At 42.1% G+C, this 16,668-nt stretch overlaps 1 protein-coding gene across 7 annotated transcripts in view; it reads left to right on the top strand.

The window, feature by feature from the left end:
- PPFIA2 (PTPRF interacting protein alpha 2) overlaps positions 1-16,668 on the top strand; it is a 592,307-nt gene that overhangs the window by 312,971 nt on the left and 262,668 nt on the right. For all 7 annotated transcript variants that reach the window (XM_073556977.1, XM_073556976.1, XM_073556979.1 and 4 more), the window contains 2 exons: positions 9,715-9,816; positions 10,965-11,129. In XM_073556977.1, the coding sequence (XP_073413078.1) occupies positions 9,715-9,816; positions 10,965-11,129 (267 nt within the window). The remainder of the gene's footprint in view (positions 1-9,714; positions 9,817-10,964; positions 11,130-16,668) is intronic.

Raw genomic sequence — 16,668 nt, 5'->3', positions numbered from 1 at the left:
GAATAGGTCGCCCGCTCCATCATAGGGCATCAGCCTAGTTGCAGTGCAGGGTCAGTTTTCCCCCTCCTACCCTAGTACTGTGCTGCAGAACCGTAACAGGCATCAGTCACAATCCGTTGGCTCGTCGCAGATATTGAAAAACTGATGCGACTGATCCGTTTTTTCATTGGATCTGACTTCCCTACCTGGTAATAATAATTAGAGCATGCTCAATTTGAAAAAAGTAATCCGTTGCTGGATTCAATCATTTGACGGACAGCGACGGATCTGGCGCCCATAGGCTTCCATTCTAGCAAACGACGGACGGCGCCGGATCCGTCGCTTTTCGACGGAGACAAAAAACGTTACTTTGTCCGTCGTCTCTGGCCGCCAGACACAAAATTTCCCACGGATCCGGCGAACGACGGATGAAACGTGAGGCCGTCCGTCGCTAATACAAGTCTATGAGGAAAAAAACGGATCCGGCGGCATCCTTTGCGTCTGATGTAAAAAAACTGATATGTGAAAGCAGCCTTAGGGACATGGCTTCCCAATATATAGTTGTATCATTAATTTCCAAATTCATTGTTGTTTAACCAAAATGTGTTCTTTATTCAAACAATCTAGTATAGTGTTCAGTGCCCTCATGGCATGGTTGAGCAATTCAGTGCACCCTACCACCTAACTTTTCCATTTATCATCACCTCCTTCTTTCTTGAATGACAGTTCTGACTTTACAGGCGGAAAATGGAGGTAGGTGAAACTGCTGAGCGACATCAAGGGAGCACTGAACACCTAATTAGCATATATGAGTAAAGAACAAATTCTGGGATATGCAGCAATGGATTTGGACACTAAATACACAACGTTTGGTGGGACTATGTTTCCTGCAAGGTGGTCTTGCTTTGTTTGATCATTCATTTTGTGATAACAGACTGCCTTTAAAAACTAATTACTCAGGGAAAGTGGTGTACTCTCCATGGCATCCAGTTAGGTCACGGTGTTGTTTTCTGTATGGGAAACCTGTAGGTCTTTTTACTACAGTTTTTCTTCTGTTTTTATAAATATTGTATATTTCTGTTACATTTAGAGCTCAGATAATATTCTGTAAGTTAGGAAGAATCTGCCACCAGATTTCACAATACAATCAGCCTACATTATTCGCTCTTTTAGGCTGGTTTCACACTAGCGCATTTTACAGCAGTGCATGGCGCCGCTAAGCCCCACCCCCTGCCCACCCCGTCCGGTCATTTCATCCTACTATCGCACACGGCTGCATGCGATCTGCGCACCCTATCTTTAGCATAGGGTGTGCAGACCATGCGCTAGCCGTGCGCTAGTAGGATTTTTGCGTGCGCTGCACACTTTTGAAGGTGCGCCGGTGTGCGCCAAACGCACCATGTTGCATTTTGGTGCGCTCGGCGCACCTTCAAAAGTGCGCAGCGCACGCAAAAATCCTACTAGCGCACAGCCAGCGCACGGACTGCACATCCTATGCTAAAGATAGGGTGCGCAGATCGCATGCAGCCGTGTGCGATAATAGGAGGACATGACCGGACAGGGCGGGCAGGGGGCGGGGCTTAGCGGCGCCGTGCACTGCCTGTAAAATGCGCTAGTGTGAAACTAGCCTTAAAGAGGTGGTCTGCTACTTTATCATTGGTGACCTGTCCTTGGCCGCTGCCAAGATGAAGAACAACTTATCGACGAGGGTGTTGTGTGTTGAACCTCGACCGATCAGACATTGATGACGTATCCTAAGGATAGATCATCAATGATAAAATCCCGGACAACTACTTTAAATTAGATGAGATTGTTGTACTATAGAAATCAATGTTAGTATGCCTTTATAATCTGCTTTGAAAGTTTTTACACCTGATACTTTCTTGATGGAAAAAATATTAAATTAAGTTCCAAAGAATTCAAGTATATTCATAAGCTAAACTTAAAGTGTTAGTCTCATGTTTTTAAATTGCTTTAGTAAGCATATAAATAAGCAAGTTTGCTTTTGCATTGCTTTTTCTGTCTGCTTTGGTTTTCCTGATATGAGAAGTTTTATCTTGCATAGTGTACATATGGTTTTCATGACACTTGATCACCAGTTCCTGGCTAAATGTGTGCAGTAGTTACATTTCAGGAAAGGAGTTAACTCCTAATATCCCAGACACCTCTCTTCAGCATATTAATATTTTTAAAGCCAATAGCTAGTCATCTCCTTCCCCTTCCCTTTCAACTCTTAAGAAGCTGTTGCTATAAATGCAGAATCACCAACTCCTATCATTGACTACTTCCAGTGCAGTTATCCTCTTCACGGCTTTCACTGTCAAATGTCCTGTTATCAATATCTATAAATATAGGAATAGTTGTGAACGCTCCAGAATTAAAGACTGATTTAGCACAACTAGTGCTTTCCAGACCACAGCATGTCAATTTATGTAATGTTATGTAATGTTATGTTATGTAAATTACACATACACTTTAATTAGATGTGGTAAAACTGCATTATCTTCCTAGTCACATGCGTATTTAGTGCAGGAACGCAGCTTACTATGCATGTGTACTAATTTAAACAATGATAAATCTTGTGACAGCCTGAAGTACACAACACAGAAAGTTGAGGAAAGCACAAAGAGAGGTCTCCTCCTTTTTAATAAATAAATATTAATTAAAAAATAATGGCGTGGTTCCCCCTATATTTGTTAACCAGCCAGAGTAAAACAGACTACTGGGACTAGCATTTCAGGCTGGTAAGGATCCAATATCCATGCACCTTACCAGACTGATAGTCCCAGGCTGCAGCTGTCTGCTTACCTTGGATGGTTAGCAAAAATAGTGGGATCCCCTCCAAAATAAATAGCGTGGGGTCCCCCTATTTTTGTTAACCAATCAAGGAAAAATCAGACAGCTGCGGCCTGCCATTCTCAGGCTGTCGAGGCCCATGGATTTTGGCCCTCACCAGCCTAAAAATAGCAGCCCGCACCTGCCCTACAATTGACGCATCCAAAGATGTGCCATTTGTGGCACTTTACCCGGCTCTTCCCACTTGATCTGTAGCGGTGGCAAGTGGGGTAATATTTGTGGGGTTGATATCACTTTTGTATTGTCCGGTGACATCAAGCCCATGGGAGAGGCGTCAATAAGACACATATCCATTACTAATCCTATAATTACATGGTAAATAAAGACACAGCCAGAATAAAGACTTTTAATTGAAATAATAACATAGACTACATCTCCTATTCCACCAAAGCCCTCAATCTTCTGTAAGAGAATTAAAACAAAAAAGCAGCAATATTTTTACCTGTCCGCCATGAAGTTATACATACTGTCCCACAACGAGTCCAGCTTTGCTACATCTGGATGGCTTTGACTGAACAGTGGCATTATGCCACCATTCAGCCCGACATTCAGACACAGCTGAGCTTGAAGATGATCACCGGAGACAACTCGGTCTCTGGCAGTCACTTAAACTGGAGTTCTCGAGGTCAGCTTATCGTGAGAACTTGGCTAGTGACCAGAGATAACCCCGTCCCAGCGGTCACGTGCACGGCAGTTCTAGCGGTCAGCTCATCGCGAGAACTGCAGTGAACGCAAACTTCCGGCTGTGGCACAAGGTACACCTTTATTTAAATTAGTTCACATGCATAGTAAGCTGCGTTTCCGCACTTAATACGCATGTGACCATAAAGATAATGCAGTTTTACCGCATCTAATTAAATCCTATGGGTAATTTACACTGAGGAGACTGAGCGTCTCAGCAACATAAATAGACATGCTGCGGTCTGGAAAGACACGCCGCATGTCCGTTTATGCAGGGAAACCAGAGGCATCTCAGTATAAATAGTGGAGATGGGATTTCTTGAAATCCCATCCTCTATGCTGTAACATCTGGCCACCTCAGCGTGCAACCCACAGTGTTTACTGACCGTGGGAACATACCCTTATATAAAAGTAATGGTCTGAAACTGGCCTTTCTTGCATATATTTATACCAAGGTGGTCTTAATAATCAAACATTTAGGTTAACGTTCATTTGGCTTCAAAGTTGGCTTTCTCAGCGATGGAACATTAGATTAATTTAGATTACTTCAAGTAACGTCATTACAGCAAAACCAAAATATTATGTAGCACAAAATATGCAAATAAAAACTGTAACTCAACCCAACAAAAAGCAAGCCCCTGTTCAGGCTCCCCATCTGTCAGTGGAAATATAGAGGATTTCAATATTAGTTGTAGAAAAAAACTACATGAATTCCCCCTTTAAAAAAAAAAAAGCCAGCAAAATCTGCATTTCCACATCTAAATGCTGCCATTCTTGCTGAGCTCAACAGTGTGCCTAAATCACAGTCAGCATTCACATGGTTGCCATTATTGTAGAAGGGAAAGCCCACTTAATTTATGGCAAGTGTGTCTCCAGAAGCACAAACTGGGTGTAATATATGGGTGTCGAGGTGGAATATGTGCAAATATCACTCTGCAATACCAACTGCATGCTTATTTATTGGAAATACCTGTGTAATCAAAATAATCACTACACCCGTGGATGAATTAAAGGAAGGGTGTAATTTCCAATATGGAATCACTTGAAGGGGATTTCTAAGTTCTTCCACCTTAGGGACTGTAAATGGCGCCTGCAAACTGCTCCAGGAAAATCTGTGCCCCAAATGTCAAAAATATTGTTCCTTCCATCACAACACCTGCCTTGTTACCAAACATTACTGTATGGCCAAATATGATGTATTGCTGCATTTGGGAAAAGTTATGTAACCAATTATGGTGTCTATTTTCACCTATTACCTCATGTGAAAATGAAAAATCTGGGGCTAAACCTACATTGTAGTGGTAAAAATGTATTTTTTTTCTTTATGGCCAACATTCTAAAAAGCTGTGATGCAACTGAGTCATCAGTAGGCTCACTACACCTCTATATGAATTCAGTGACAGGTGTATTTTTTAAAATGGTGTCACTTTTGTTGGGGTCTCTTGTTTTGGCACTTTAGAAACTCTCCTAATGTAGTATGTAATTCACAAACCATTCCAGAAAACTCTGAACCCAAAAATGGCTCTTCTTCAATACTGATCTTTGTAGTATTCCTGAATAGTAGATTCACATACAGGGTATTGGTGTAATCAAGAGAAATAGTGTTATGATTTGTGGGGTCCATTTTCTCCAATAACGCCGTGAAAATGAAAATTTGGTGCTAAATCAACAAATAATGCCCTTCTTTTTAAAAGTCCTGCCGTGTACACAAACAACAGTTTCCTATTGTATATGGGGTATCAGCACACTGGAGAAATTACACAAATTGTCTGTTCCATGTTCTCCTATTACCCCATAAGGAAATGAAAAATTTGTGGAAAAAATAAAATTTGTGTGGTCAAAATGTAATTTTTCATTTTCATGGCCCAATGTTATAAAATTGTATGAAGCACCAGGGGATTCAAGATGTTCTCTGCACCCACAGATTAATTCCTTGAGGGGTGTTATTTCTACAGAATAGTACATTTTGTAGAATTTTTGCTGTTTTGACATGTCATCAGTTCTACAAATGCAAAATGGAGCCAACAATCTATCACAGCCAAAATTTAGCTACAAAAGTCAAATAGCACTCCTTTCATTCCAAGCCATGCCATGTGCCAAACAGTAGTTTCCGAAAACATATAGGGCACTGGTTTATTAAAGGGGATCTGTCACCCCATTTTTGGACTATCAGCTGCGGCCACCGACATCAAGGGCTTATCTACAGCATTCTGTAATGCTGTAGATAAGCCCTCGATGTAACCTGAAAGATAAGAAAAAAGAGTTAGATTATACTCACCCCGGCGTTCGGTCCGGTCCGATGGATGTCGTCGTCCGATCCGGCGCCTCCCATCTTCATACGATGATGTCCTTCTCCTTGCTTCTCCCTCGGCTCCTGCGCCGGAGCTCTCTGACCTTTCCCGGCACCTACGCACTGCAGTAATTTACTCTGCCCTCAACAGGGCAGATAAAGTACTCGTGTGCAGGAGCCGAGGGAGAAGCAGTTACTATTGTAATGCAGGCGCCGGGAAAAGTCAGAGAGCTCCGCTGCCTGCGCACTGCAGTAGTCTGCTCTGCCCTCAATAGGGCAGAGAAAGTACACCTGCGCAGGAGCCGAGGGAGAAGCAAGGAGGAGGACATCATCGTATGAAGAAGGGAGGTGCCGGACTGCGACATCCACCGCACCCGACCAAGGCCCCCTGGTGATTATAATCTAACATGTTTTTCTTATCTTTCAGGTTTCATCGGGGGCTTATCTACAGCATTACAGAATGCTGTAAATAAGCCCCTGATGGTGGTGCCGGCAGCTGATAGGCCGAAAATTAGGTGACAGATTCCCTTTAAGTTGACATTTCACAACAGATTGCGCATCCGTTTTCTCTGGATACCCTTGGGGAAAAAAATTGGAGTTCACACCCCAATGTTATAAAATGTTTTGAATTACCTTTGGTTTCATAGTGCTCACTACACCCCCAGATGAATTCCTTCTAATGTGTAGTTTTCAAAATGGGTACAACTGTTCAAATGGGTTTTCTCCTGGTTTGGTACCACAGAAGCTCTTCAATGACATTGCATTCTCAATCAGTTCCAGGTAAATCTGTACTCCAAAAGTCAAATAGCTCTCCTGCACTTGAAAGCCCTGCCTTCTGCTCAAATAGTAGTTTCCGACAACATATAGGGTACCATCGTACTAAAGAAAAATTGCTCAACAAATTGTGGGGTCTATTATCTCCTGTTATCCTTTGTGAATAAGAAAAATTAGGGCCAAAACTGCATTTTAGTAATAGAATGTAATGTATCATATTTTGTTTCCACTTTACATTAATTTCTGTGAAGCACCTCTTATAAAATTCCCTAAATCTGGTTTTGAATAACTTGAAGGGAGCAGTTTTCAAAGTGACGTCTTCTTTGGAGGAGTTCTGACACATAGAGCCCTCAAAGTCACTTCAAAAGGGAAGTCATCCCTAAAAAATAGGTTTAGTAAACTACATAAGAAATTAAACCTTACTGGTGAATGTTTAACCCTTCTATCACATAAAAAGCTGCAGACATGAAAAGACATATGATAAATGTTATTTAGTAACTGCATTGTGTGTGGTATAACTCTCTGGTTTAAGGGCATAAAAATTTAAAGTTCAAAAATTGCAATTTTTGTTTTGCAAAAATTTCTTTGAATTGTCATATCAACCAAAATTTATTGCAAACGTAAAATACAATGTGACATGAAAATGCAAACTCAGAATCACTGAAATATGTGGAAGCATTCCAAAGTTATTATTACATAAGGTGACACGTGTTATATTTGAAAAATTTAGCCTGGTCAGGAAGATAAAAACAGGTTCGATGTGAAGGAGTTATTCCCAATCCCTTAACTTTCCTACTGCAGCTTGAAAAAAAGTTGACTATGGTATTTAATTTTTAGCTAGATTTTATTGCTTTCTCCACCAGTTTCCCAGATGAGTAACTTGTGTACTAACTTTAAGAGTGCAGTTGTGCTTGTCAAATTACATTAACTATGCAAAGGGTTTTTTACCTCTGGGCTTGTAAAGTATGACCAAACATACAACATTTCTGTTACAAACAATGATTGTGGATGACAGAATTCCCCTGGTTCATGTACATCTGGAAGGCAAATATGAGCGCACAGGCCATTAGCATCCAGTGCCGTTGCATAGCTCAGTATACTGTACAAAGGGGATGGCAAAATGCTTCCACTTATGTCAAAGATATGTTCTGTGAAGCAACACAAGTCGTCATGTGGATTGATTTGGAAACCTTAATGGTATTTGTTTTGTTTAATTCGTATTGGCATCTAATATGTAAATTCACCATTGAACTTTTCAGAATATATATCTTTTGCTGTATAGATTTAGGCAACCTTTTTATTTGTTTTATTTTTGTATACATTTTTATTGTGAAGCTGAAAATACAAGTATTTTACATTTCATTAGTTTATTCATATAGCGACTAGTGATGAGCGAGTATACTCGTTGCTCGGGTGGTCTCTGAGTATTTTGGCATGCTCGGAGATTTAGTTTTCGTCGTCTTTTCTGCATGATTTGTGGCTGCTAGACAGCTTGAATACATGTGAGGAATGCCTGTTTGTTAGGGAATCTCCACATGTATTCCACCTTTCTAAAAGTCGCAAATCATGCAGCTGAGACGACGAAAACTAGGTCTCTGAGCATTTTGAGCAATGAGTATACTCGCTCATCACTAATAGCGACAATGTATATAGACAACACAGGTGAATGATTTAGTGTAATTTCCAGTAGTGTTCTGGAAATATACTGTATGGGACTAGTGAGATATTTTTATGGTACAGAGCACAAATATCAGGTCATATGCTATATACAGTCATGGCCGAAAGAGTTGGCACCCTTTCAGTTGCTGTAGAAAAGGTATTATTTCTCCCAGAAAATTATTGCAATTACACATGTTTTGTTATACTGTATATCACAAAAGTTAGCACACCCCTCACATTTTTGTAAATTTTTCATTATATCTTTTCATGGTACAACACCAAAGATACGACACTTTGATACAATGTAAAGTAGTCAGTGTACAGTTTGTATAAGGTTATGTTCACACATTGCGTTTTCGCAACTTTTAAGCTGCGTTTTACAGAAGTGTGGATGGTACCCAGGGTCTGAAGGAGGGGAGACTGTCCTCCAGGTCCTGGGTACCATATCCCTGTAAAAAAAAAGAATTAAAATAAAAAATGTTGTTATTCTCACCTTCCGGCGTCCCACGCAGCGTCCCCAGGCCTCAGCGATGCTCCTGGTAACTCCCGTTCCCAGTTATGCCTTGCGACAATGACCTGTGATGACGTAGCGGTCTCTCGTGATGCTACGTCATCTGGGGTCATTATCGCAAGGCATCACTGGGAACGGGAGTTACCAGGAGCATCGCGAGGATCGGGACGGCTGCGGGGGCCGCCGGAAGGTGAGGATATCACGATTTTTTATTTTTTTTTAATTATTTTTAACATTATATCTTTTTACTACTGATGCTGCATAGGCAGCCTCAATAGTAAAAAGTTGGTCACACTTGTCAAACACTAGGTTTGAAAAGTGTGACCAACCTGTCAGTCAGTTTTCCTAGCGATGCTACAGATCGCTTGGAAAAAGCTAGCATTCGGCAAGCTAATTACGCTTGCAAAACGCTAGTGTTTAGCGGGAATACACATGCCAATTCCGCATGCGTATTTCCCGCGGCAGAGAGTTGCAGAATTGCTGCGGAAATTTCCGCGGCAATTCCGAACGTGTGCACATAGCCTTATCACCGGCTCCTGGTTTCGGCTTACAGATATTGATGTAAAAAATACTGACCAAATACTGATCATGTGCACGTGGTAGTGTTGTTTATGGCAGTTAGGATTAGTACAGTTTCATTAAATTAGTGATTTTTTTTGCTTGGTTGGCGGAAAAATCTAAATTAGTTCTATACTAACCAAATATGAATGTATTTGTATGACCAATGTAGTCTCATTGTTAGTCCCACTGTTTACCGTATATTGCCTTGCGATCTGTGTGTATATGCTATATACTTAGAAATGTATACGTTTTCTGGGATAACGAGATTCATTTTTTGGTTGAGTTAAACATTTTCGCATGATTCCTGTGTGATGATGACCCTAAATCATTGCATTATGTGCTGAATGTAGCCCACATATCTCTCTAATGCAAAAACCGAATCAGTTCTACCTCTTTTCTGCAGGAGTTTGCTGCACTGACAAAAGAACTGAATGCATGCCGGGAGCAGCTTCTAGAAAAGGAGGAAGAGATTTCAGAGCTTAAAGCGGAAAGGAACAACACACGAGTAAGTCCACTGCCCATTACTGTCTGCTTTCCCATTTCTGTCCATTATTGTCCATTATTTGTAGTGCATGATATTTGGAAGGGATATAACTAATCCTTCACTTTTATAATGTGCCCATTTTTTTATTGGAACTATTGAAGTCTAAAATTACAGACTGTTATGGCTCCCCCTGGTGTTCTTTTCATTCCTTCTCAGAATGTCCACTTCAAAGTGTTTAGTGCCGGATAAGCTGCTTCTAATTGCGCCAGGTCCTAATGGCTGGTCTGTACAATAGCAGGAATACCTCCTCCATCCATTTACAATAAGGTCTGAGAGGTGGACCGAGCCTTTGGGAGTGTAACTATCAGCACTGGGTACATTAGGGGGACATGGACATTACCCAGCAATAGTGTAATGATGGTATTTACACCCAATAATTTGTAAGCCTGAAAAACCTATAAAGGTGAAAGTCCACATTATAACATCAGATTTTTTTTTGTTCCAAAATTTGTGCTGATTTTTTTTTGTTCCAAAATTTGTGCTGATTTCTTCTTGTTATATACCTTTACAGTAGTCAAGTTCTGTTTTTGTTGTTCCTGAGCTACAAAAGTTCAACTTATCGTAGCATAACTATAGAGTTAAAGGGATTGTCTGGGACTTTAGCACTAATCGTCTATCCTTCGGGAAGGTCATCAATGTGTGATCGGTGGGGGTGCGATATACAGCACTCTCGCCGATCAGCTGTTCTCAGTGTTGGTTGGAACTGCTCAGTTACGGAAATGCACAGAATAGTTTTTGTTGGCTGTATGGTGGCTACAGCCAGGTACTGCACATCCACCACCTATTCAGATCAGTAGGGGGTGGATTTGCAGTACCCGGCTGCGGCCACTATTCTGTTGACGGAGCTGTGTAGCTCTGCAACTGATCAGTTCTGTCCACTGCCGAAACTGGGAATAGATTATCGGTGGGGGTGCAGGATTTCGCACCCCAGCCAATCAAACATTGATGACCTATCCTAAGTATATGCCATCAATGAGTCCTGGACAACCTCTTTAAATGATACAGTTCTTGCAGTTATAATGAATATCTTGCATCCTTTGGCGTGAAGTTCTTTGTGTTGTGGGTAGCGATGCTGTCGCTTAGAGTTTTCTTTTTTTTTTCTGCAACAGCTTTTACTGGAGCATCTGGAGTGCCTTGTCTCAAGACACGAGAGGTCCTTGAGGATGACAGTGGTTAAACGACAAGCACAGTCCCCCTCTGGTGTTTCCAGTGAAGTTGAAGTTCTTAAAGCTCTGAAATCTCTGTTTGAGCATCATAAAGCTCTAGATGAAAAGGTATGATTATTTATCTTATAGATCATGTATCAGTGCTCTCTGTACTGTTCAACCATATTTAGAGTATATATATGTTCATGGTCATTATCTCATGGTTCAGATCTTGTAGGTGCACATTTGTCATTTTCCTCCACTATAGATACATGTATGATACAGTGGAAACACACTAAAATGCATATGCATTTTTCACTTGCGGATTTCCCGCATCTGATGCAATTCTGTGGGGAAAATCCGTAGATAAAACTCAGCAGGCGCATGGGAGAAATTTACATGTTAGGCTAGTTTCACATTAGCGTTTTTTTTCGCAGCGCATCGTGCGCATAAAAAACGCAAAGGAAAAAACAAAACAAACGCTCGTTTTTTTAACCTCATGCGCACGCTGATGCGTCAAAAAAACGCAGCGTTGCTTGCGTTTTACATGCGTTTTTGCATGCGTTTGCGTTTTTTTATGCACATGCGTTTTTAGGTGTGACATTTTTTCCATTGTCTAGAGAACATTCTAGACTTGTTTCACTCAAAAACGCATGCGCAAAAAAACGCAACCGTGCGCAAGACCATGCGCACGCGTGCGTTCCCATAGACTTCAATGTGTTGTTTTTGCGCATTCCGTGCGCAAGCGTGCGCATGCGTTTTTTTGCCGAGACAGGGCGCACCAAAAAATGCAACATGTTGCGTCTGGCGCGCCTGGCGCAAAAGACAAAAAAACGCATGCGCACGAAAACGCAAGTGTGCGCAAGACCATGTGCACGTCATGTTAAACATAGGTGCGCAGTGCGCATGCGCACGGGTGCGCACGATGCGCTGCGCACAAAAGCGCAAATGTGAAACCAGCCTTACAGATTAAAAGACTGCAGTACAGGTAAGTTTACACTGTATATAAAAAAACCAACAAGGGCACGAGATTTCTATAATTCCTATCTACTTTGCTGCATTGTAGGCGTAAAGTTTGCTATTTATCCGCACAAGGAATTGACATCCGCACCCCAAGTCATTTTACCAGACATGTAGTTGATATTTTTAAAATCTAATTCATTTAGCAGGCATATTACGGAAATCTGCAGGAGTAATCTGAGTGACATCCACACCACGTGCATGTACCCTTGGGGACATTCCCAGGTAGCGTCTCCGCTTTGTACCTCCTGCAGCAATATGTTTATTTCTGTGGTTATCATTGCAAGAATGGGAGGGAGGGGGAGCGAACATTTCACTCGTTTGATTGCCGAGGACGAAATTCGCACTGACATTCGCAGCATAGATGAACGAGGTACGTCAGTTTTCGCCGTGGATAATTTTCACAGCGTGTGCATTAGGTTTCTTACAATATGCTGCCACTGTTAAATGCAGACTTTCCACACGCGGGAACGTACCAGAAAAGTTTGATAATTCTTTGTGATTTTGTAGTTAATAACGCTGAACCCAAACTATCCAAGAAGTGTTTCTGCCTGGCTGGAAACAAAGCCGTGCTATGGAAATCACACTTCACAGGCGGGAACATTAGGAGGTAGGGAGGATATATTTAGCAGCGTTATGAAACCAGGGCATATGCTCCGCAGTCACTAACAACAACCTTACAATCTGTTCCTTCTCCATAACTACCTACAATTAGTCATCATGTAAACTGTAAAACATGTGTAAACCATACATTTATAGGAAAGTTCTGACCTCTAGGTCACTAACGCAAGTGAAGCTTTATAGTTTGAGAAAAAAGTTTTCTGCAACCCTGATTTTTAATAATATTTTATTCAGTGATTTTTTTATTAACGGAAACCAGTCATCAAGTTTTTGCTATGTAATCTGAGGACAGCTTGAGATTGGGATTGAGACACAAATTTCAGGAATGTGTCACTTATTAAGCCATGTGATGTTGTTTAAATACAATGAGTGTTTTATCGTCAGGATATTAACATTATAAGTCTAGCTGCACATCTGCCTTCTAGTCTGGCCACACCACTGATTAGCTGCTTACTGTCAATAGACAACATACACAGAAAGCTGTGATGTGGGCGGGGTTAGCTTTATGAGCTCTGCTACAAGCTCTGATTTTTTCACAACTATTGTACTCAATACACTAAGTGATACATCGCTGGAATCAGGCTCTGTTTTTCTACATTATGCTGCTATCAGATGAGGAACAAATACCTGCTGACACATTCTCTATAATAGCCTATTTGTAATGGAAAATGTCTATAAAGTATGATGTTCCTACAATCTTCTAGAAATCTCCCTCTTCACTCTCCTGACCACAGCTCCTGCTCCGATAATGTTGCTCAATACATACCAGATGTCTTCACTCTTCCTCCTATCCACGATGCTGCTGAATCCACTGTCTTCTGCTCCTCTCTAAACAAGCTGTGCTTCTGATGCAGTAACTGCTGGTGATAGCAGATCACAGGGCAGTCACCCACAAAAAGGCGCTGCCCTTTGATGCTACCCTTCATTCTGCCCCAAAAGTACTAGAACACTCAAAAGGGGTGATGTCAGCACTTACTTCCCCAATTTTCCAGCTAACAGTAAAGCTGGTAAGGATGTAATTTTCTTAAAAAGAAGTAATGGAGCATAAAGATAGAGTTGCTGTCAGTTTCTCATTTTACTGACAGTCCTATGTAAACTGCAGTAAATCACATCATAACACAAAAATAAATTCATGTTGGAGAAGTCTGGTTCTGAATTCCAATACAAATCTTGTAAATAGTGTAATGGAAAATGTCTATAAAGTATGATGTTCCTAGAATCTTCTAGAAATCTCCCACTTCACTCTGATGAGAAATTCAGCCTGTCACATAGCTGCAGCCTTCCCCCTTGCCCCTCCTTAGCAGATGTGTGTGTACAGCTCTCTGCCGGCATCTGAAACCTGATACCGGGCATTTCCTCTCAAAGCACAGCTAGGGGGAAATGATCTTTGTTCTGGCCGAGGCTGGATGCCAGTATATGGGAAGTATTAAAACAAGTCATATTGCAAAAAACATAGAGCTCAGAGATATAATAACCATATCACTGCGTAGGCCACGAAAGCAGCTTACCAATCTCTAATTTTCATAATCCTAATCCCTCCAGAAACTGAGATATGGATTGCTCCCAAACGGAGTGTCCTAAGTATGGCATGCTTGGTGTCTTCGGATTCTATTCGGTAAATCACAAACAATGATGCCCTATGTGTGTTGGACCTCTCCAGACCGCCCATTTCGTGAGGCCACAGACCCTAGACTATAGGTATTCCCTACCAAATTCCAGTTAGTTCAGCTGGAGTCCTCCTGCCAGAGAGACGTGCCGATGAGTGGGGACCTTTGGTTAAGCGCCCTTCCCCCAGCCACATGGTCTGTCTAATACCAACTACGCACATGTGAGTGTTACTTTCTGTTCTTTCATCCACTTTGTTTTATATTTGTATTTGTTTTAAATTTGCCACCAATATGTGACGAACATCCCACCGCTGCCACCAATGTCAGGAACATCCCACCACTGCCACCAATATGTGATTAACAGCCCACCGCTGCCACCAATATGTGAGGAGCGGCGGACCGCCGTCGCCAAAATGCGACGGACAACGGACCCTGTGCCTCCAATACGTCACGATCCCACCACCGACACGGGTTTGTCAGCGGACGGAGGGACGTGACGCACTGCCGGCACACGGCTATCACAGGCACAGTGGGGGCTTATCTTAGTTATCCCACCACCGGCACCACGTGACAAAAATACAGCAAGCTAATCTTGCTCTAACAGTTTACCGCAGGGGGGTATTTTGGATGCCCCACCACTGCTAACAACCTTCCAAGAACTGCGGGGATTTATGCATATCCCACTTTCTCAGTTCCACTTTGGAACTCGCAGCTCTCCGGTGCCCCCCCTTATCCTCAGGTCAGTCAGGGAACTGCACCTAGGATAATTAGTCGCCGGATGGGCTACTTGTTGTGCATGGGCCGCTAGACTACTGCAGTAAGGGAATTATCAATGCTGTGGCCGCAGCCCCTCATTCAGCATGTAAGACCCGTCTGTGCTGCCAGCTAGCCTAGCCAGCCGTGCACACCACGCTGCCACCAGCCACACTTTACTTAATCAAAGAGTTAATTAAGAGGGTCCACGGCAAACCCCAAATTAGTAGTGATTATCTAAAAAAAAAGCGCATAGGTCGTTTCTTAGAGCATGGAGTCAAACTGATAATTTTATGATTTAGTCCCCAAAGTCGGGCAGTGATTACAAATACAAAAGTTGTAATAAATTGAGACATTACATATGTACAAATACAAGTATAAAACAAAGTGGATGAAAGAACAAAAAGTAACACTCACATGTGCGTAGTTGGTATTAGACAGACCATGCGGCTGAGGGAAGGGCGCTTAACCAAACATCCCCACTCATCGGCACGTCTCTCTGGCAGGAGGACTCCAGCTGAACTGACTGGAATTTGGTAGGGAATATCTATAGTCTAGGGTCTGTGACCTCACGAAATGGGCGGACTGGAGAGGTCCAACCTCCCTCTCTCCAAGTTAGGATTTGGCTACAAAACTTAGAATAACTATATCTAATCGAGAAAAGCCCGTACCAACACACATAGGGCATCATTGTTTGTGATTTACCGAATAGAATCCGAAGACACCAAGCATGCCATACTTAGGGCACTCCGTTTGGGAGCAATCCATATCTCAGTTTCAGGAGGGATTAGGATTATGAAAATTAGAGATTGGTAAGTTGCTTTCGTGGCCTATGCAGTGATATGGTTATTATATCTCTGAGTTGTATGTTTTTTGCAATATGACTTGTTTTAATACTTCCCATATACTGGCATCCAGCCTCGGCCAGAACAAAGATCATTTCCCCCTAGCTATGCTTCGAGAGGAAATGCCCGGTATCAGGTTTCAGATGCCGGCAGAGAGCTGTACACACACATCTGCTAAGGAGGGGCAAGGGGGAAGGCTGCAGCTACTGTATGTGACAGGCTGAATTTCTCATCAGAGTGAAGTGGGAGATTTCTAGAAGATTCTAGGAACATCATACTTTATAGACATTTTCCATTACACCATTTACAAGATTTGTATTGGAATTCAGAACTAGACTTCTCCAACATGAATTTATTTTTGTGTTATGATGTGATTTACTGCAGTTTACATAGGACTGTCAGCAAAATGAGAAACTGACAGCAACTCTATCTCTATGCTCCATTACTTCTTTTTAAGACAATAACATCCTTACCAGCTTTACTGTTAGCTGGAAAATTGGGGAAGTAAGTGCTGACATCACCCCTTTTGGGTGTTCTAGTACTCTTGGGGCAGAATGAAGAGTAGCATCAAAGGTGGGTGACTGCCCTGTGATCTGCTATCACCAGCAGTTACTGCATCAGAAGCACAGCTTGTTTAGAGAGGAGCAGAAGACAGTGGATTCAGCAGCATCCTGGACCAGAGGAAGAGTGAAGACATCTGGTATGTATTGAGCAACATTATCGGAGCAGGAGCTGTGGCCAGGAGCTGTGATTCATCCCTCAGTAAGATAAGATAAGAGGCTGCAAGTCTGCAGTGAATGGCTAGCCATTGTGGAGGGGGTG

Source organism: Dendrobates tinctorius, unplaced genomic scaffold (genome assembly GCF_039654945.1).
Source record: "Dendrobates tinctorius isolate UK_male_01 unplaced genomic scaffold, ASM3965494v1 ptg000241l, whole genome shotgun sequence".
Lineage (NCBI taxonomy): Eukaryota > Metazoa > Chordata > Amphibia > Anura > Dendrobatidae > Dendrobates > Dendrobates tinctorius.
Note: the sequence above shows the minus strand (reverse complement) of the source record. Positions and strands in the feature narration are given on the sequence as shown.